Source organism: Strongylocentrotus purpuratus, unplaced genomic scaffold (genome assembly GCF_000002235.5).
Source record: "Strongylocentrotus purpuratus isolate Spur 01 unplaced genomic scaffold, Spur_5.0 spur5_scaffold_16, whole genome shotgun sequence".
In the NCBI taxonomy this organism is placed as follows: domain Eukaryota; kingdom Metazoa; phylum Echinodermata; class Echinoidea; order Camarodonta; family Strongylocentrotidae; genus Strongylocentrotus; species Strongylocentrotus purpuratus.
Window position 1 is genome coordinate 16,799,780 of NW_022145601.1, and position 15,070 is coordinate 16,814,849.

Consider the following 15,070-nt stretch of genomic DNA (forward strand, 5'->3'; position numbering starts at 1 on the left):
AATTTTCAATAATTTATTGCATTTTACCCCGGCTGCCAAAAAATCCACTGTGTGTCCATGCCTTGAGCCATAATGCATGGCCGTCAAGAGGATTTTTTTATGTTGGGGACCGGGGTCAGTACTGAGCGTTGTATTCTACTTAACTAATCTTTATAAAGAGTTACGGCGCAACGACAAGCTAAGTGTTTACTCATGTAGCCCCACGACTAAAGTGTTCCAAAGTTCATTTGATAAGAACAAACGTGGTAAAAACGTTTTTTCTTTTCAGAGTACGGAGAGAATGAAAAAGAGAGCAAGAGAGAAAGAGAGAGAAAGAAAGAGGGGAGAGAGGAAAGGGAAAGAGGGGGTAGATGGAAGAGGGCAAGAGAGAGAGAGAGAGAGAGAGATACAGAGATAGAGAGAGAGAGAGAGAGAGAGAGAATGGGTAGGGCATTTTTCGTGATACCCGATGTCACCAATAAATTTTATTTAAAATTATTTTTTTCGAATTTCGTTAGTGGCATTTTCTCTAGCATGAGCATGAACAGAAATGCAAGGAGTATCATATTCGTCAGCTAAAGTTGGGCATGGTAGCTTGACATCTTTATAACACTGAAAAGGGCGTTCCATTCCACAAGCGGTAAATAATTGATTAATTAATGAAATAAAAGCAAAATTCCTCTTGACTTCCACAAAGGGACTGCTAAATCCGATTCCATTTGTAGGCGAGGCGTAATTTTAATCGTGTATTCCTCTTACTCTCTCTCTCTCTTTCTCTCTTGCTCTCTCTCACTCTATCTTTCCCCACATAATTATGTTTTCTCTTTCTCCCCTTTTCTTTACATTACCCTCCTCTCTTACATTAACAGATCCCCACATTTCTCTCACCCCTCCCCTTTCTCTCTCTCTCTCTCTCCCTCTATAATATATATGTATATATATATATATATATATATATATATATATATATATATATATATATATCTCCCTCTCTCTCTCCCTCACATTCTCTTTCGCTCGACCCTCTCTCTTTCTCTCTCTCTTCGGTAGAATGAATGAAAGAGCTTTTATAAGAATTCCACTTCTCATTTCATTCTCAGAGTCAATAGCAGAAAACTTGGCCGGCACCTGTAACGACATCCCCCCAAAGTAATCGTTTTTTAGGGGCTTTCATTCCCCACGCCACATTTGGTTACGTCATTGCAAGGTGTTGACTGTCATACATATATATATATGTATTTATGCTTATAATTACCTAGTAGAGGTGTTGTGGTCTAGTGGATAAGTCATCGGATCGTAAATGACGAGGTCAGGGGTTCAAATCCCGTTAATGTTTTTAAACGTTGATGGAATTTACTCAGTATTGTGAGTGTCTGTAAAATGGCGCCTGGCTGGAATGCTCCCAAGGAAATGGAGAATGTGCGGGCTAATACAGGTATATCTGTAAAGCGCCAAGAGACATCATCGATGTATAAATTAAGCGCTATTTAAACGCGAAATATTATCATTACTGCTCTATTTAGTAATAATAATATAAGCAACATAAGAGATCTTTGGAGCCAGTAATGATAATGCAAAATGGCCAAAAAGTGAGTTACGTCTTTGTGTCACTGACCCCTCGATGTGTTATGGAACATGTTGAATGCAGATGACTTGTAGTTTTGATGGCTGAATATGCAACATCTGGAAAGGGATTCCAACTCCTCGATTTCACCTTCTGGAATAATGCACATGGGAAAGACAAAGGTGATGGAAGCGATTGGTGGGGCAACATCAGTGGAATAAAAACTAAATAGATCCATGCAGTGTATGTGGTGTCTGTGGAGAGGAACTCTATCAGATGTATGGCATGTCAAAAGTGGGTTCATGCAAGATGTGCAGAATGGTTGAGAGTTTTGAGTGCAAGAAATACAGGGAGATTAGTAATGAAGTGGTGGAGAAGCAAGAAGGGATTTATATGGGAGATGTTGAGAAGTTATAGGTTTTGTTATCTTGGGGAGACAATCAACATTGGTGGTGATGATGATAATGAATGATGATGATTAACTTACCAGATCAGTGGAAAACCTTAATAAACAATATATTGAAACCGGGATAATCTAGTTGACCGACAGCCCACAAGAACAACATACCGCAAGATCACACGTGTTGGTCTCGTGAACCTTCATGCAAATTGTCATAAGGTCTGCGAGACCGACCTTGTTAATCTCGTTCTCGCGGACCACTCAAAACTTTTTGCCGTGATCATTATTCGAATCCATTTAACATCAATTATATTCCACCTGAATATGTGAATTATACAAAGACAGACATAAGTAAAAGAATTGTAAGCACTAATGCATGGTTTTATTAGTCAATCAAAACATTAACATATTACCATGATAATAACATTTATACAAATTGACATATTTTAATATATTAAATGACTTTTAATGAAATATATACATTCCGTAAACTTCAACTGGACCGTAATGTCTTAGATACAGGGTTACGTATGGTATGCAGTTGCACCAAAAGGGTATTTCCCCATGTTGTTTGAAGAAAATAAAATAATGAAAAAAATTGAATAAATAAAATTTAGACTATTTATTATCAAATTTAAATTCCCATGTGACTTGTTTTCCTTTAGTAGAGTGAGCGAATAATTATTAGAACGTTAATAGAAGAATCCTAGAATAAGTATTTTCAAGATATTCTGCTACAATAAAGTACAGTCAATGAAAACATCGATAGTCTTCAGATTTTGGAATTTTCTAAACATCAACAGTAATATCTGGCAATACAGATAATAGAGTTGTTACAAATGTCGATTCTAGCCTAATGATAATAATAATATTCCGCTTTTATATAGCGCTTAATAGACGTCTCTAAGCGCTTTACAGATATACAGGTATATAATGATGATGATAATGCATGAGATTTGTAAGGCGCCGGATCCATTCGAAATCAAATAATTGCGTTACCAACAACAAAAAAGAGATCATATATTAAAAACATCTGCATTATAAACAAAGAAACAGGAGTAAGATAATAATAATAATAATATGTCCTGTTTACCCAGGGTAGCCTCATCAGTATTCATACTGTTCTCCATTAAAAAAAAAAGAATTATGTGCCGATTTAAAACAGACACGTTTTAGATTACTCTCAAACACTTCATTGATCTGTGCGTGACGTCAAATGAGATATACATGTATCCTGGCTATACCATTTTCATGGTGGAGAAATTATACATCACGTGAGCCACCCCTGACCATGCCATGCAGGTGGAAAGGATATAATAATGTAAATACAAAAACTTCTCATTACTGTACACTTTTTTTATGGAAACGAATATCGTCGTTTTGTACTCACTGCACCGGGAGGGATGGAATATCCGTCTCCATAACAGCTTAATAAGCATTGGGCATCAAGTGCCAAGGATTAATTCAGGATTAAATTACAATTATAACTGTGAAAGAGAAATAACTCGGAAAATCGTTCTGTCGCTTCTTTGAAGAGAAGAAAAAACAACAACTCAGAATTACTATTTTCTTAGCTTTGGAGGTCTTACGGTCTATTAAAGTGACTCGGTAACATTGTTGAAGGTTGATGAAAAAAATTGCTTAATTTTTGTATAAAATGTTACTTACTATATTCCTTCTACTATACTAACCCTCTGACATGCAAAAAATCCTGAACAAATTCTTAAACCACAAAGATATCTATGATTTTCTTTGAAGGCGTCGATGTGAGGCACCCTCTAACAGTGATTAACAGTAAATTCTCCCAACCATTTTTGAATTTTTCCAACCGTTTTTCCATGAGAAAAATACATAAAACAGGCTATAAATATCTGTCAACACTTAACTGTCTGGAATGGAATGTAGAGCCATTTTATTGCTTTGTGACGATTTACATTCACCTAAAATGTAATTAAATTGTCCTTGTCTTGATGCTGAAGAGGCTTTGACAAGTAGCAGAATAGAAGTAGAATAATATAGTTGGGAGAATGAAGGAATCGATCAGATCAGTTTTTCCCAGTTTGTACCATGAATAATGATCCGTTTTCACTCAAATTTTCAGATTATCTTTAATTGTACATCTAGCATTGAAGTCACTACCTTAGCACCACTATCTCTCATATGAACAATGTTACAAAGTCCCTTTAAAGACGCAAAGTAGTGGGCTCTCATGGGGAATTCGACACCATTCGGGTGTTTACCCAATAACACTTTTAGGTGTTGTCAATCACCATGATAGCCTTCAGTTTTATGACCAACAGCTTTATGGCCTTATTTAATGCTTTGCATATTCCACCCATCTCCCCATATTGTTCACCTACTATTGGTATTTCCACCAAGTTTGGTAACAACGAATTATGACCTTCTGCACATGGAAGCTGACGGCCTATTCCTTCAAAGCCCCACTTCACTACTTATAGCTACTTGCGCCCTCTATATAGAAAACAATGCCTAATCGGTGATCAATGGTCCCCCTTGATCCTCTTTTTCTTATGTTAATTGAGAGCTGATTTGATGAGATAACCACCTGTCAGTGACCATGCAGGGAGGTCTAATCCCTCATGGCCAAACTAGTACAGTGGGGCTTTAAAGCTTGCTCTTCTCCCTGCCCCGGCTCGGATCTCGATGGTAATACGATTCATGTACAACTGTTCCTTCAGGGATGCAACCAGGCGAAGTGCAACCTAGTAGAAATAATTTTATAGGGGGAAAAAACACGTTAAAACATACAAACAAGCAAACACACACACACACACACACACACACACACACACACACACACACACACATCGGTAGTAGATGTAAACAGAATTATGCTTTTGATTCTTAATAACTCAAAAGTCAAATATCGTACGATATTTTGGTACACGACAAACTACGCCACAATCCACTGACGAAATTGCCACTTTGAGATTCGCATATACAGTATAGATAGAGTGATCCCATATTCCAAACTTTCATAACTTTAAGATGGGGATGAGCCAGTAAGAACTTGCATATTTTCTGAAGCCCTATCGGGACACGACAACACAACTCTGCTATCAATACGAGGTATTACATTCATTCAAAGTAACTTTCTTTCTCTTCAATAATCATTCTTTCTCTTCAATAATCATTCTTTCTCTTCAATAATCATTCTTTTCCCCTTTCAAATTCTGTATTCTTTGTAACATTCCCTTTCACTACAAGACACCCCCGTGTTGATATATACCGAAGAAAACCGTTTCTTACCGCTTACTGCTAACACGTCATCTAATTGAGATCGGAGTATATCAAGCACATTCTTGACGCCCTTTGCACCCTGCAAGTTGGACACAAAGACAAAATGTGAAAATAATTTTGTTAATGGTCTTGTTCATCCAGAATGTCCACACAAGTGCATGTAGTGGTGTTCTAGAGGACCCTGTAATTATCATTAACATCATTTATCCCATCATTTACAGATAAACATTTGATACTTCTAGGTCGAGAGGGACAAGCATGGGCGAAAACAACTTCTCCAAGCATCGAGCATGGATAAAACAAGGACCGTCAACAATATACAATGGCGCTCTTAAAGGGATAAAAGTACTGGTCTGTTTTTTGTAAAACAAATACAAAGGGCTTTCACAAAATATTAACTAAGATTAAGATTTACAGAATAGAGAAATTCACAAAAACATTAGCGCAAAGTAGAGTAGCTGACAAAAGGCAAATTACAAATTTTAAAGAAATGAAACAAACAAACAAATTCTATAGATTTGTTTGAGATTGTTTTTGAAGGTGCCCAGCCAGTGAGGTCGCATCCTTTACAAAATTGTCGTTACTCGAGAGCCCAACTTGGTATCAATAACGAGTTACAATAACTGTTAAAAGCTACTGAAATCGTGGCATTTGATTGGCTTAGAGCAAATTTGTAATAGAAATGTATCGTTTGTTAGTGATACCAAGTATGAAACAGGGCCCAGGTTTGTGGAGCTGTGATAAAGGAAGCCCGTTTAAAGCCCCACTGCACTACGTGTAGCTACTCGCGCCCTCTATATAGCAAACAGTGTCTAATCGGTAACCATCGGTCCCCCATCATCTCCTTTTTTATGTTGATTGAGAGCTTATTTGATGAGGTGGTAACATCAGGAATATTTCCACCATGTTCCCCTTCGACAATCATGGATCCGCCCCTGTATCGTCTTTTTCCTTTATTCATCACTCAGTTCACCATACCCATCACCCCTGGGACCTGTTTCACAAAGACTTTTTTCAATGACAAATGACAAAAATCAGTGACAAATCTGCTGATAACCAATCAGAAGCGAGGATTTCAGTAGATTGTAACAAAATCTGTTATTTGTCACTGATGACAAGTATTGTGAAACGCGGTACCATCAAATATTCTCTTTGTTTTTTCTTACCTCGCAAGCCAGTCCCCATAAGATAGGCCTTCCAACAAACACGGCCCGTGCGCCCATCCCAAGAGCTTTGAAGACATCTGTTCCTGTCCTTACACCGCCGTCCATATAGACTTCGATATCTCGACCACGGACAGCGTCCACCACTTCAGCCAGGGCATCGATCTTGGTTCATTAACGCATAATTTAAGACTATCAGGGTCGGACTCGGAGAGCTAAAATTTGGGTTAGGGATTTCGGCGGTACAGGCCCAGCTTTTTCAACCTCGTTTTAAAGAGGTACTCTGTATTTTATACATTTACATATGTTTAGTATCAGGACAAAATCATGTAGCCTTCAGAAAACTATACGAAAAAATACTGTGTGACGTAAGGCCTTAAAAGAAAAATATGTTGTATTGCCATTTGCGACCGACCCCAAAATCTTGAAATCTACGGTCGGCTTTTTAAAACCTTTTTTAAGAAAAAAAAATGTATTAAAGCATTCAAAACTGAGAAATATCAGCCAAAACAGGGATTTTTTTTTTAATTAAAAAAAAAGAAAAGCCGACCGACCCATGTTTTGGCACCTAAAGGGCAATACAACATTTTTTATTTTTAGGCCTAAGGGACATACACTGGACTCGCCAAAAAATGAAATTCCGGGAAATCGGAAAGGTGATTCGGATTTAGAAAATTACAACGAAATTACCGGAGCAGGAGCGCCATCCATTTGTCTTCCTCCATGGGCTGATACTATTATCCCATCAACCCCTGCGTCTGCGGCAGCTTTTGCAGATTCAGCTTGTATGAGAATTAAACAAAAGTTTCCTCTTTTTACTATAGTTTCTAAAATAAAAAAACATTCATTCGCTAACATTCTGTCTAGGAACCAAGTGTATGACAAGCTCGGACATTATAATTGCTACTTTGGGTCTATTTATGGGTACGTATATTTTTCTTACCACTTATCATTAAAGAATAAGCTTTACTCAGCTAATACTGTATTTTTTATCAACGCAAACGTATTTCAAACAGTTGCTTGAAAAACTGATGTGCCATACCAATATTACATTTTTGTTGTTAGAAATACTTGTATTAAAGTAATGTGAAATGGATAGTTCCCCCCATCGGACCGCTTGTTACCCGTTATACCGTCGGACCGGTGCACAGTGGGCCAGGGAGGGACCAAAGTGCGCCAAAACTCATGTTTGGGGATTTCTTTTTTATAAATCCAGAGGAAATGTTTAGATTTCCAGGGATTTTCGCTTAAATTGTATTACCAACATTTTCTCTGATGTCTAAGCTTTAAGTTGATACCAGATTTGGCTGCCCGATTCTGCCCGTTATTATGTTAGAGCTGTTTTCCTTGCAACATTGCCCCGAAAAATGTGTTTATTTTGGTCTGCGGTGTCAGAACAAGTGTCACGCGCCCCCTCGCGCCGTGATTTATGACCACGAATCCTTCATGATTCATCCGCGGACCCCAAAAACCCACATTTTCGGGGCAATGTGGCAAGGGAAATCGGCTCTAACATAACAATGGGCAAGTTTGGGCAGCCAAATTTGGTATCAACTTGAAGCTTAGACATCAGAGGAAAGGGTGGTATTAAAATTTAAGCGGTACACCGCAGAGATCTAAACATTTCTTCTGGATTTATAAAAAACATGGATAATTAGTCCATTTTTCAGTGAATTACCCTATAATATATCATGAAGATTGTGTTTCTATTAATTTTAACCCATTCATTCAACGAAATGAACTATCAGGAATATGTGAGAGCAATTTCATATCAATAACTTAAAAACTTCATGTTGAATTGAAAGATTTATAAAATAGGTCACTTTTGCACTAAAACTGTGAATATGTAGGATTTTGCTGATTGAAGTAGTAAATTTATACCCTTATTGTGCATACCGGAATTAAATATTTCACTGAGGTATTCCTCTATGTATTACCTTTCAACTGGGCAAGAAAAAAATTGAAAAAAATAAATCACCCAAAAATAGTTTTGGCGCACTTTGGTCCCTCCCTGGCCCACTGTGCGGTGCACCGCGGTGGCGTCCCGAGGTTCTGACCCCGCGTTCTTTCAAAGATAACGTTGAGTTCTGGTATTGAGATTTAATGATGAAAGCATCTGTGAGGTTATGGAATCATAAGCATGACAGGAAAGTCATTCAAACTTGAAATTGAAATTCGCAAGTGATGCACACTAAATGCGTATATTGGACTACACACACATGTACGACAGTTTGGTTCAAATTTGTCCACTGTTTCTAGTCATATTTTGACTTAATAAGCATTACCAGAGCAAGCCTTTCAGGGACTTTTTTGCGTCTATGGAATTTCAAGCAAAAAAGGTGCTGGTAAACCTTGTCATTCGTTACAAATTTCTCACGAGGAGAGTGTTGTCAAAAGTTGCGCAGGCTTTACTCACGACGTCATATTATATGCTAATCAATAAATCAATCAATCAACTTTGTAGAAATTTGATTGGTTAAGGAGAACAAATTGCCGACAGCCAGTCGGCACAAAAAATATGATTTGTGCCGCGGTGGCTTTTCTTTTTACCTCCTCAAAAATGTCATTCATTTGATATCTCCTCCACCTCCCCCTCCACAACAAAAAAAAAGAAAGAAAAAAGACAACGCGGCGACGTTTTTGCAGCAGTTTACCACGCCATATCTGAACGGGTCTTAAAGGGATCCGGTAACTTTGTCTCAGATTCTGAAATAAAATTCTGAATTTAGCTCATGATGCAATGATAATTATAAACCTTTAGGTCCGTCAGGAACCCCATGACTTTTACAAGCCGATCGCCTGTCTGATTATCAAGATATTTATGATTGGAATTACAAATTTTGAAAACCGTTCGCCTGACGGTTTTCATAACACTACAGTCTATTGGGGGAAACGAGTATGGTAAAACCGGTCACTCAAAGATTTTTACTTTTTTGAGGCACTTCTTGATCATTTTTAAGCGCAATATTTTTAGGGCTTCAATATTACACCATATCACAGACACTGATAACACGTAGGGCCGTGTATCTCAGATTTAACATTGTTAAACGATCCCTTTAAGGGTCACAGTGGACGGAATCGCCACAAAGGAATGTATGATCATTGAGACATTTGCCTAATAAAACATTTATATTGAGCATCAACCATCATACCTACATGTTAGTATCCCCTTGCAAACAATTGGTAGAGAGGTTTGGCTTTTCATCCATCTAATATAGTCCCAAGTAGCAGTAGGATTATATTGCATTTTTCTAAAATATTTGATGAGTTTCGAGTCGCCCTCTGCTGTGGCTGCACGTGACGATGGGATATCAGCTTCAAATACCGGCATTCTGTGGGGGGGGGGGGGGGGGGGGATGGGAAGATATAACCGATAATGGTGATAATTTATAACATTTCTAACAGATGTAACATAAGAAATTCGTGGAACGCCCAAGGTAAAAGCATTAGAGGAGGATTGAACGAAGGATCTCTGCGGTGAGAGTCAAGCTCCTTTACAAATTCACCACACTGACCCTGCTCTACCAGTAAACATTACGCCTCCTGAAGATTGTGTTCAATTTCAGATGGGACACAGAGGGACCGTATACACAATGTAGCTCCTTTCCATCAAAAGGTGATTTTTTTCGTTTGGAGCTATCGGTAAAATATAATTACAATATCAACAGCAGTCCAAGTACACGGAATTATTTCAATTTACTTGTTTATCAATGACAATCTAGTTACTTCTTGAAACCTTACCCACACCACCGAACCAGCTCCACGCCTACTCTAAACCAACAGATTCTGGGCCATTCGAGGCATTGTAAAATTCTTTCCGTCGTGTTTTCAATATTGGGGCTGCCCCATTGGTGTTACTGGGGTATCACTCGGGTCAAATGAAAAAAGAAACTTTACCCATGAAATAAGTTTACGGAGATTAAAATCTTTGGCTCATTTCTACTGAAAATATTTAGTTTAACTCGATCCTTTAGACCTCAGACTGACTTAGTTTGTTAAAGCCGATTGTTTTCAACAAAAAGGATAGCATATTTTAGTACGAAAAGGGTCATTTGATCCATTTTTGCACAGCTGGAAGAAGTCATCCTATTCATAGAGAGAGAGAGAGAGAGAGAGTGAGAGAGAGAGAGAGAGAGAGAGAGAGAGATAATTCTACTTACCGGAGGTCTGGGTTGTTTTTGATATGAGGTTCTTGGAATATTTCGGTCATTCGGAGGTCCAGTCCTCGTGCGGGGGAGTCCACTGTAACGACCAGGCCTTTGAACCCTAGACTCTCAGCTCGTCGAATGACTGACAACGTGAGTAGAGGATCGTTAAATGGATACAACTGCATCCAGTGATGACCGTTGGGGGCTGCAGCTGCAACGTCGGACATTGGAAAGCCCGAATCAGCAGACAGCACCATTAATGTTTCCGCAGCTTCTGCGCCTGTTGAAAATGAAAGATATATACGTTGAATTCTCAGATTGCACCACGAGCGTATTTGAGGGGCTATGGAAGCAGTTCACACCCCCCCCCCCCCAAGGAAGAACTTGACAACAATTAACTGAAAGTTTGATATGATCGAGTAAGGAAATGTATGCATAATCATTATTGGTAAATAGTCATCTAATATTGTTCAAATCTCGTAAAACATGAATAACTCTAATATTGTCTAATGAAAACACCTGATCTGCCGCTATGCGACCTCACAATCAAAACACGTTCGTAAAAATCATTTTACCTGAAAAACAGTCGAAGCTCGTCGAAGGCCATGATGCTTAGTCAATCTACGACAAATGGCATGACGGTTAGAAAACTGCTTTAATAGGCCATTACAAAAAAAAAAATAACGTCCTGCCCTTTTAAAAAATAGGTATGAGGAGGCCCTTTCCCCCAAAAATGGCCGCTCGGTACATTTTCCCTGACAGTCGGGCTTTTTTCAAAATGGCACCAGCATTTTTTTTTTAAATCAGAAATTGATCATTTTAGCAGTACGTTTTTCATGTTTTTATCAATTGAAGAAGAAAAAAAACGAAAAAAAAAAAATAGGAGGCGACCCCAAAAAAGAAAGCGGGCGGGGACGCTAAACATGCTTGTTTTCTTCTTCTTAATGGCCTTACCTTTGGCCGTTTCTTTTTCGGCGTTCCGGTGTGCAAACGTGTGAATGGCTGTTGGTGCGACGCATATGGGATACTTGAGGGGCTGCCCAAGGACAGTGGTGGCTAAACTCCGCTTCGAAACATCCTGGAGTACCTGACTTCTGATTCGGTACCTTGATCAGAAAAATCAGAAAAATAATAAAGCATCATGAAGCATGTACACGTTTTCCTAGCGCTGCCTGGTGTCTTGCGATCAATGGACCAAAGATAGTTGACAATAGGTATCCAATAAAGCATATTGTGTTGCAGAATTACTCTTTTTTTTAAACTCATAAATACATACCCTTGGTTGGTTGCTTTGTTTGTTACCTGACTGCTAAGAAAGCATTTGTGTGTTTGTAAGTGAGCAACCAGTGGACCAACAACTTTACGTCCTCTTCGACTTCCGAGGGACTTTGTAATGAGGATTAAAGGGATCCGGTAACTTTGTCTCGCATTCTGAAACAAAATCCTTGATTTAGCTCATACTGCAATGATAATTTTAAGCCTTTAGGTCAGTCAGGAATCCCATGAATTTTACAAGCCGATCACCTGTCTCATTATCAAGATATTTATGATTGGAATTACACATTTTCATAACACTTCAGTCTATTGGGGAAAACGAGTATGGTAAAACCGGTCACTCAAACATATTTACTTTTTTTGAGGCACTTCTTGATCATTTTGAAGCGCAATTTGTTTAGGGCTTTAAGATATGGATAACACGTGTGACCGTGTATCTCAGATTTAACATTGTTAAGCGATCCCTGTAATGCCTTACCAAATGGCACTAGCGCATCGACTTGGTTTCGAACCCGGGACCTCCCAATTAAGACACCACTGCTCTACCACTGAGTTAAAACGCCTCCTTCCTGTTAACGTACGTAAATACCACGGACATCGGTCTCATTACATTTCTTGTAATAATTCCCGAATCATTGTCTAATCAGAAAAAAAAATAAAGAAATGGTTTGTTTTTGTCTGTATTAAACACAGAACAAAACTGAGAATTTTACATGCAAGTCTGCATTAGCCCTTGATTTAAAAAAGTAGTTCCAGTTTATTATTTCATATTTCACATATTTTATATTTAAAATTTGAAATTTTTTTCAAAATGCGAATGGTACAAATAAACTTAGATTCCATTAACAAAGACAAAAACAGAAAGTGATTACCTCATATCATGGTCCTAATTGTTCGAATGCATGAAATTAGATTTCTGACTAATTATTTTTATATCCCTTATCGTAAGATTGTTGCATTAGGAGTGTACGCAGCAAGAAAATGAATAGTTTTACTATAAAAGACGTTTCCTGCCGCCTACATCGAAATAGTACATTTTTTATTGATGACGTCACGCATAGTACCTTTTTTTCCCTAGGAAAAAAAGGGACTATGCGTGACGTCAGCGAGCGTACAGGATTTCAATGCCTCAGCTCACAGTGCTCAAGCATGCGCACATGCAATTTGCGCTATGCGCGCGATAATTGCACTACACTATACGCAATAGCGCCAGCTAAACCCTGTTTTTGAGCCGTGCAATTTTCTTTTATTTCTTTTAGCTCTGAATATAAGATGTGAATGTGTGTATAAGGTTCATGTTATTACAGAAGTGTAGGAATATTACAGATGGAAGGGATATAAAACAAATATAAAATGTCTCATTCTCGGAACAAGCTAAAACTATTCGCACTCAGGAACATCATTCTCCCTCGGGCCGATGGCCCTCGGGAGAATTGTATGGCGGTGTGACCAAAGTTCGCGCGTGACCAAAGTTCGCTTTCTCAAAAAATCGGTAAGATTTCGAAAATCTGATATCACCAATGGAAAGAGGGTCTTAAAATTACCCAGAAACGAAATTTTCTTTAGAATTGGTTGCGAAATTGTGAAAATATTGACAAAAGATCGGCAAATTTTGCAGTTATTTGCGTCCGTTCCGAAAAATTATCAACTTACCGATAAGGGTCTGGAAATCTTCATTTTGAGATCAGAAATCCTGAAAATTGTAAGTAAAGAGTGGTACGAACTGATTGTACGATATCTTGCCTTGCAAATTATGATATTACCTTATTTTTGATGGATCGCTTTTTTTGATAAATCAACTGTAAACCACCGTGCGTGAAGTTAGGTCTCATTGTTTTTATGACTTTTTTAGATGCAGCGCGCGCGCACGATCGGACATCGAATTTTTAGATCGCGATATCTCCGAAATCCTTCGACGGTAAATTTTTCTAGTTGAACCAATCTGTAGTAAAAAACTTTGCCGTCCATTTGGTAATAATTGAAATAAATAAAGTTGTGTAGAATGTGAGAAATCATAGATCGAATATCACATTTTGTAATATGTTCTAAAATGTCCGCGAACTTTGGTCACCCCTTCATACTAGTTCATGTTCCTTCGATGCGAATAGTTTCAGCTAGACCCTCGAGTGTCATTGTATATTTGTATAATAGCCCCCGAAGGGGAGTTAATGTTATAATAGTCTTTAATAATAGAGGGAACGAGCAATAAATGTCGATCACAGAAATAGAATGCGTATTCAAAAAGGGCAATGTTAGAGTCACTTTCATTATAATAATGTATTTGTTAACATCATTTCAATACATATACATTACACCTGTACAAATTTCAATTACATGCACGCTTTGGCAACTACTACAAACAACAACAACAAATTGTAAAACCAACCGAGACGAAATTTGGATAAATGTTCTCTATGTGTGTTTGTGTGTGTGTGTATTGGGATTTTACAGACGTGTATCAATCAGATATGATTATTTACGTCTGGGACCGACCTTTAAACGTCACCATCCGAATCCGAAAGACGTGACTCAGTTTCGAACCTGCGTCCTCGGCTGAATCGGTTTGTATTAGAAAGGTAAAGGGGCACTAATATCAAAGACGAAAAGTGTCATTAAAGAGAAAGTAAAGGGGGTTCCTTTTACGAAAGAATAGGAAAAATTCTCGCACCTGAAAAAAGGTACTCATCAGAGATGAAAAGGACAGTTATTAGGAAAGAAAAGGGGCACTTGTCAAGTTCTATGTAAAAAAAGGGGCAATTTATGGGTAACCAAACAAGTGTGGGGCACCGAGTCCCCCCTCCACCGACACAGAATTTTATGGTGGCCCTGAAGGGACATCGCAAATAGACGAAATCGCAAATTATTCACGACGAAATTGACGATATCGCGAATTTCGTCTTGAAATTCAGGGCCACCATAGAATTTAGTATCCATGCTAAGAAGGGAATCGGAATTACCTTGAAAATGCGTTGATACTGTCCTGCAGGCACAATCGTCGTTCTTTTCCGTAGTCGTAATATTCCCATACGCTGCTCGATAGAATCTCTTGAGCTCGTTTCTCGTAATCAGCCACACTGTATAACCCCATCTCGAAATGACTAATGAAACATCCAGGTGAGAATTATTTCAAACACCACGTGAAAAATTCGTATTATCTATCTATTCTGTCGTGTGTGCATTCCTTGTTTTCGAATGTTCAAAATAATGTACTCATGTAAGCCAACGGTGACGGTCCATCCAAGGTCCATCCAATATATCAATACATGTGAGTTATGACAGC

General features: G+C 38.3%; 1 protein-coding gene across 1 annotated transcript; it reads right to left on the bottom strand.

Annotated features, from left to right (window-relative positions):
• Positions 1-4,531: 4,531 nt before the first annotated feature.
• On the bottom strand, positions 4,532-14,941 carry LOC105438524 (hydroxyacid oxidase 2-like). The gene is made up of 8 exons (XM_011666439.2): positions 14,748-14,941; positions 11,470-11,621; positions 10,528-10,795; positions 9,524-9,699; positions 7,058-7,149; positions 6,371-6,532; positions 5,214-5,283; positions 4,532-4,666 (listed from the first exon to the last, which is right to left on the bottom strand). The coding sequence occupies exons 1-8, from the start codon at positions 14,876-14,878 to the stop codon at positions 4,569-4,571; spliced, it is 1,149 nt and encodes a 382-aa protein (XP_011664741.2). The 5' UTR covers positions 14,879-14,941; the 3' UTR covers positions 4,532-4,568.
• Between the last annotated feature and the right edge of the window lie 129 nt (positions 14,942-15,070).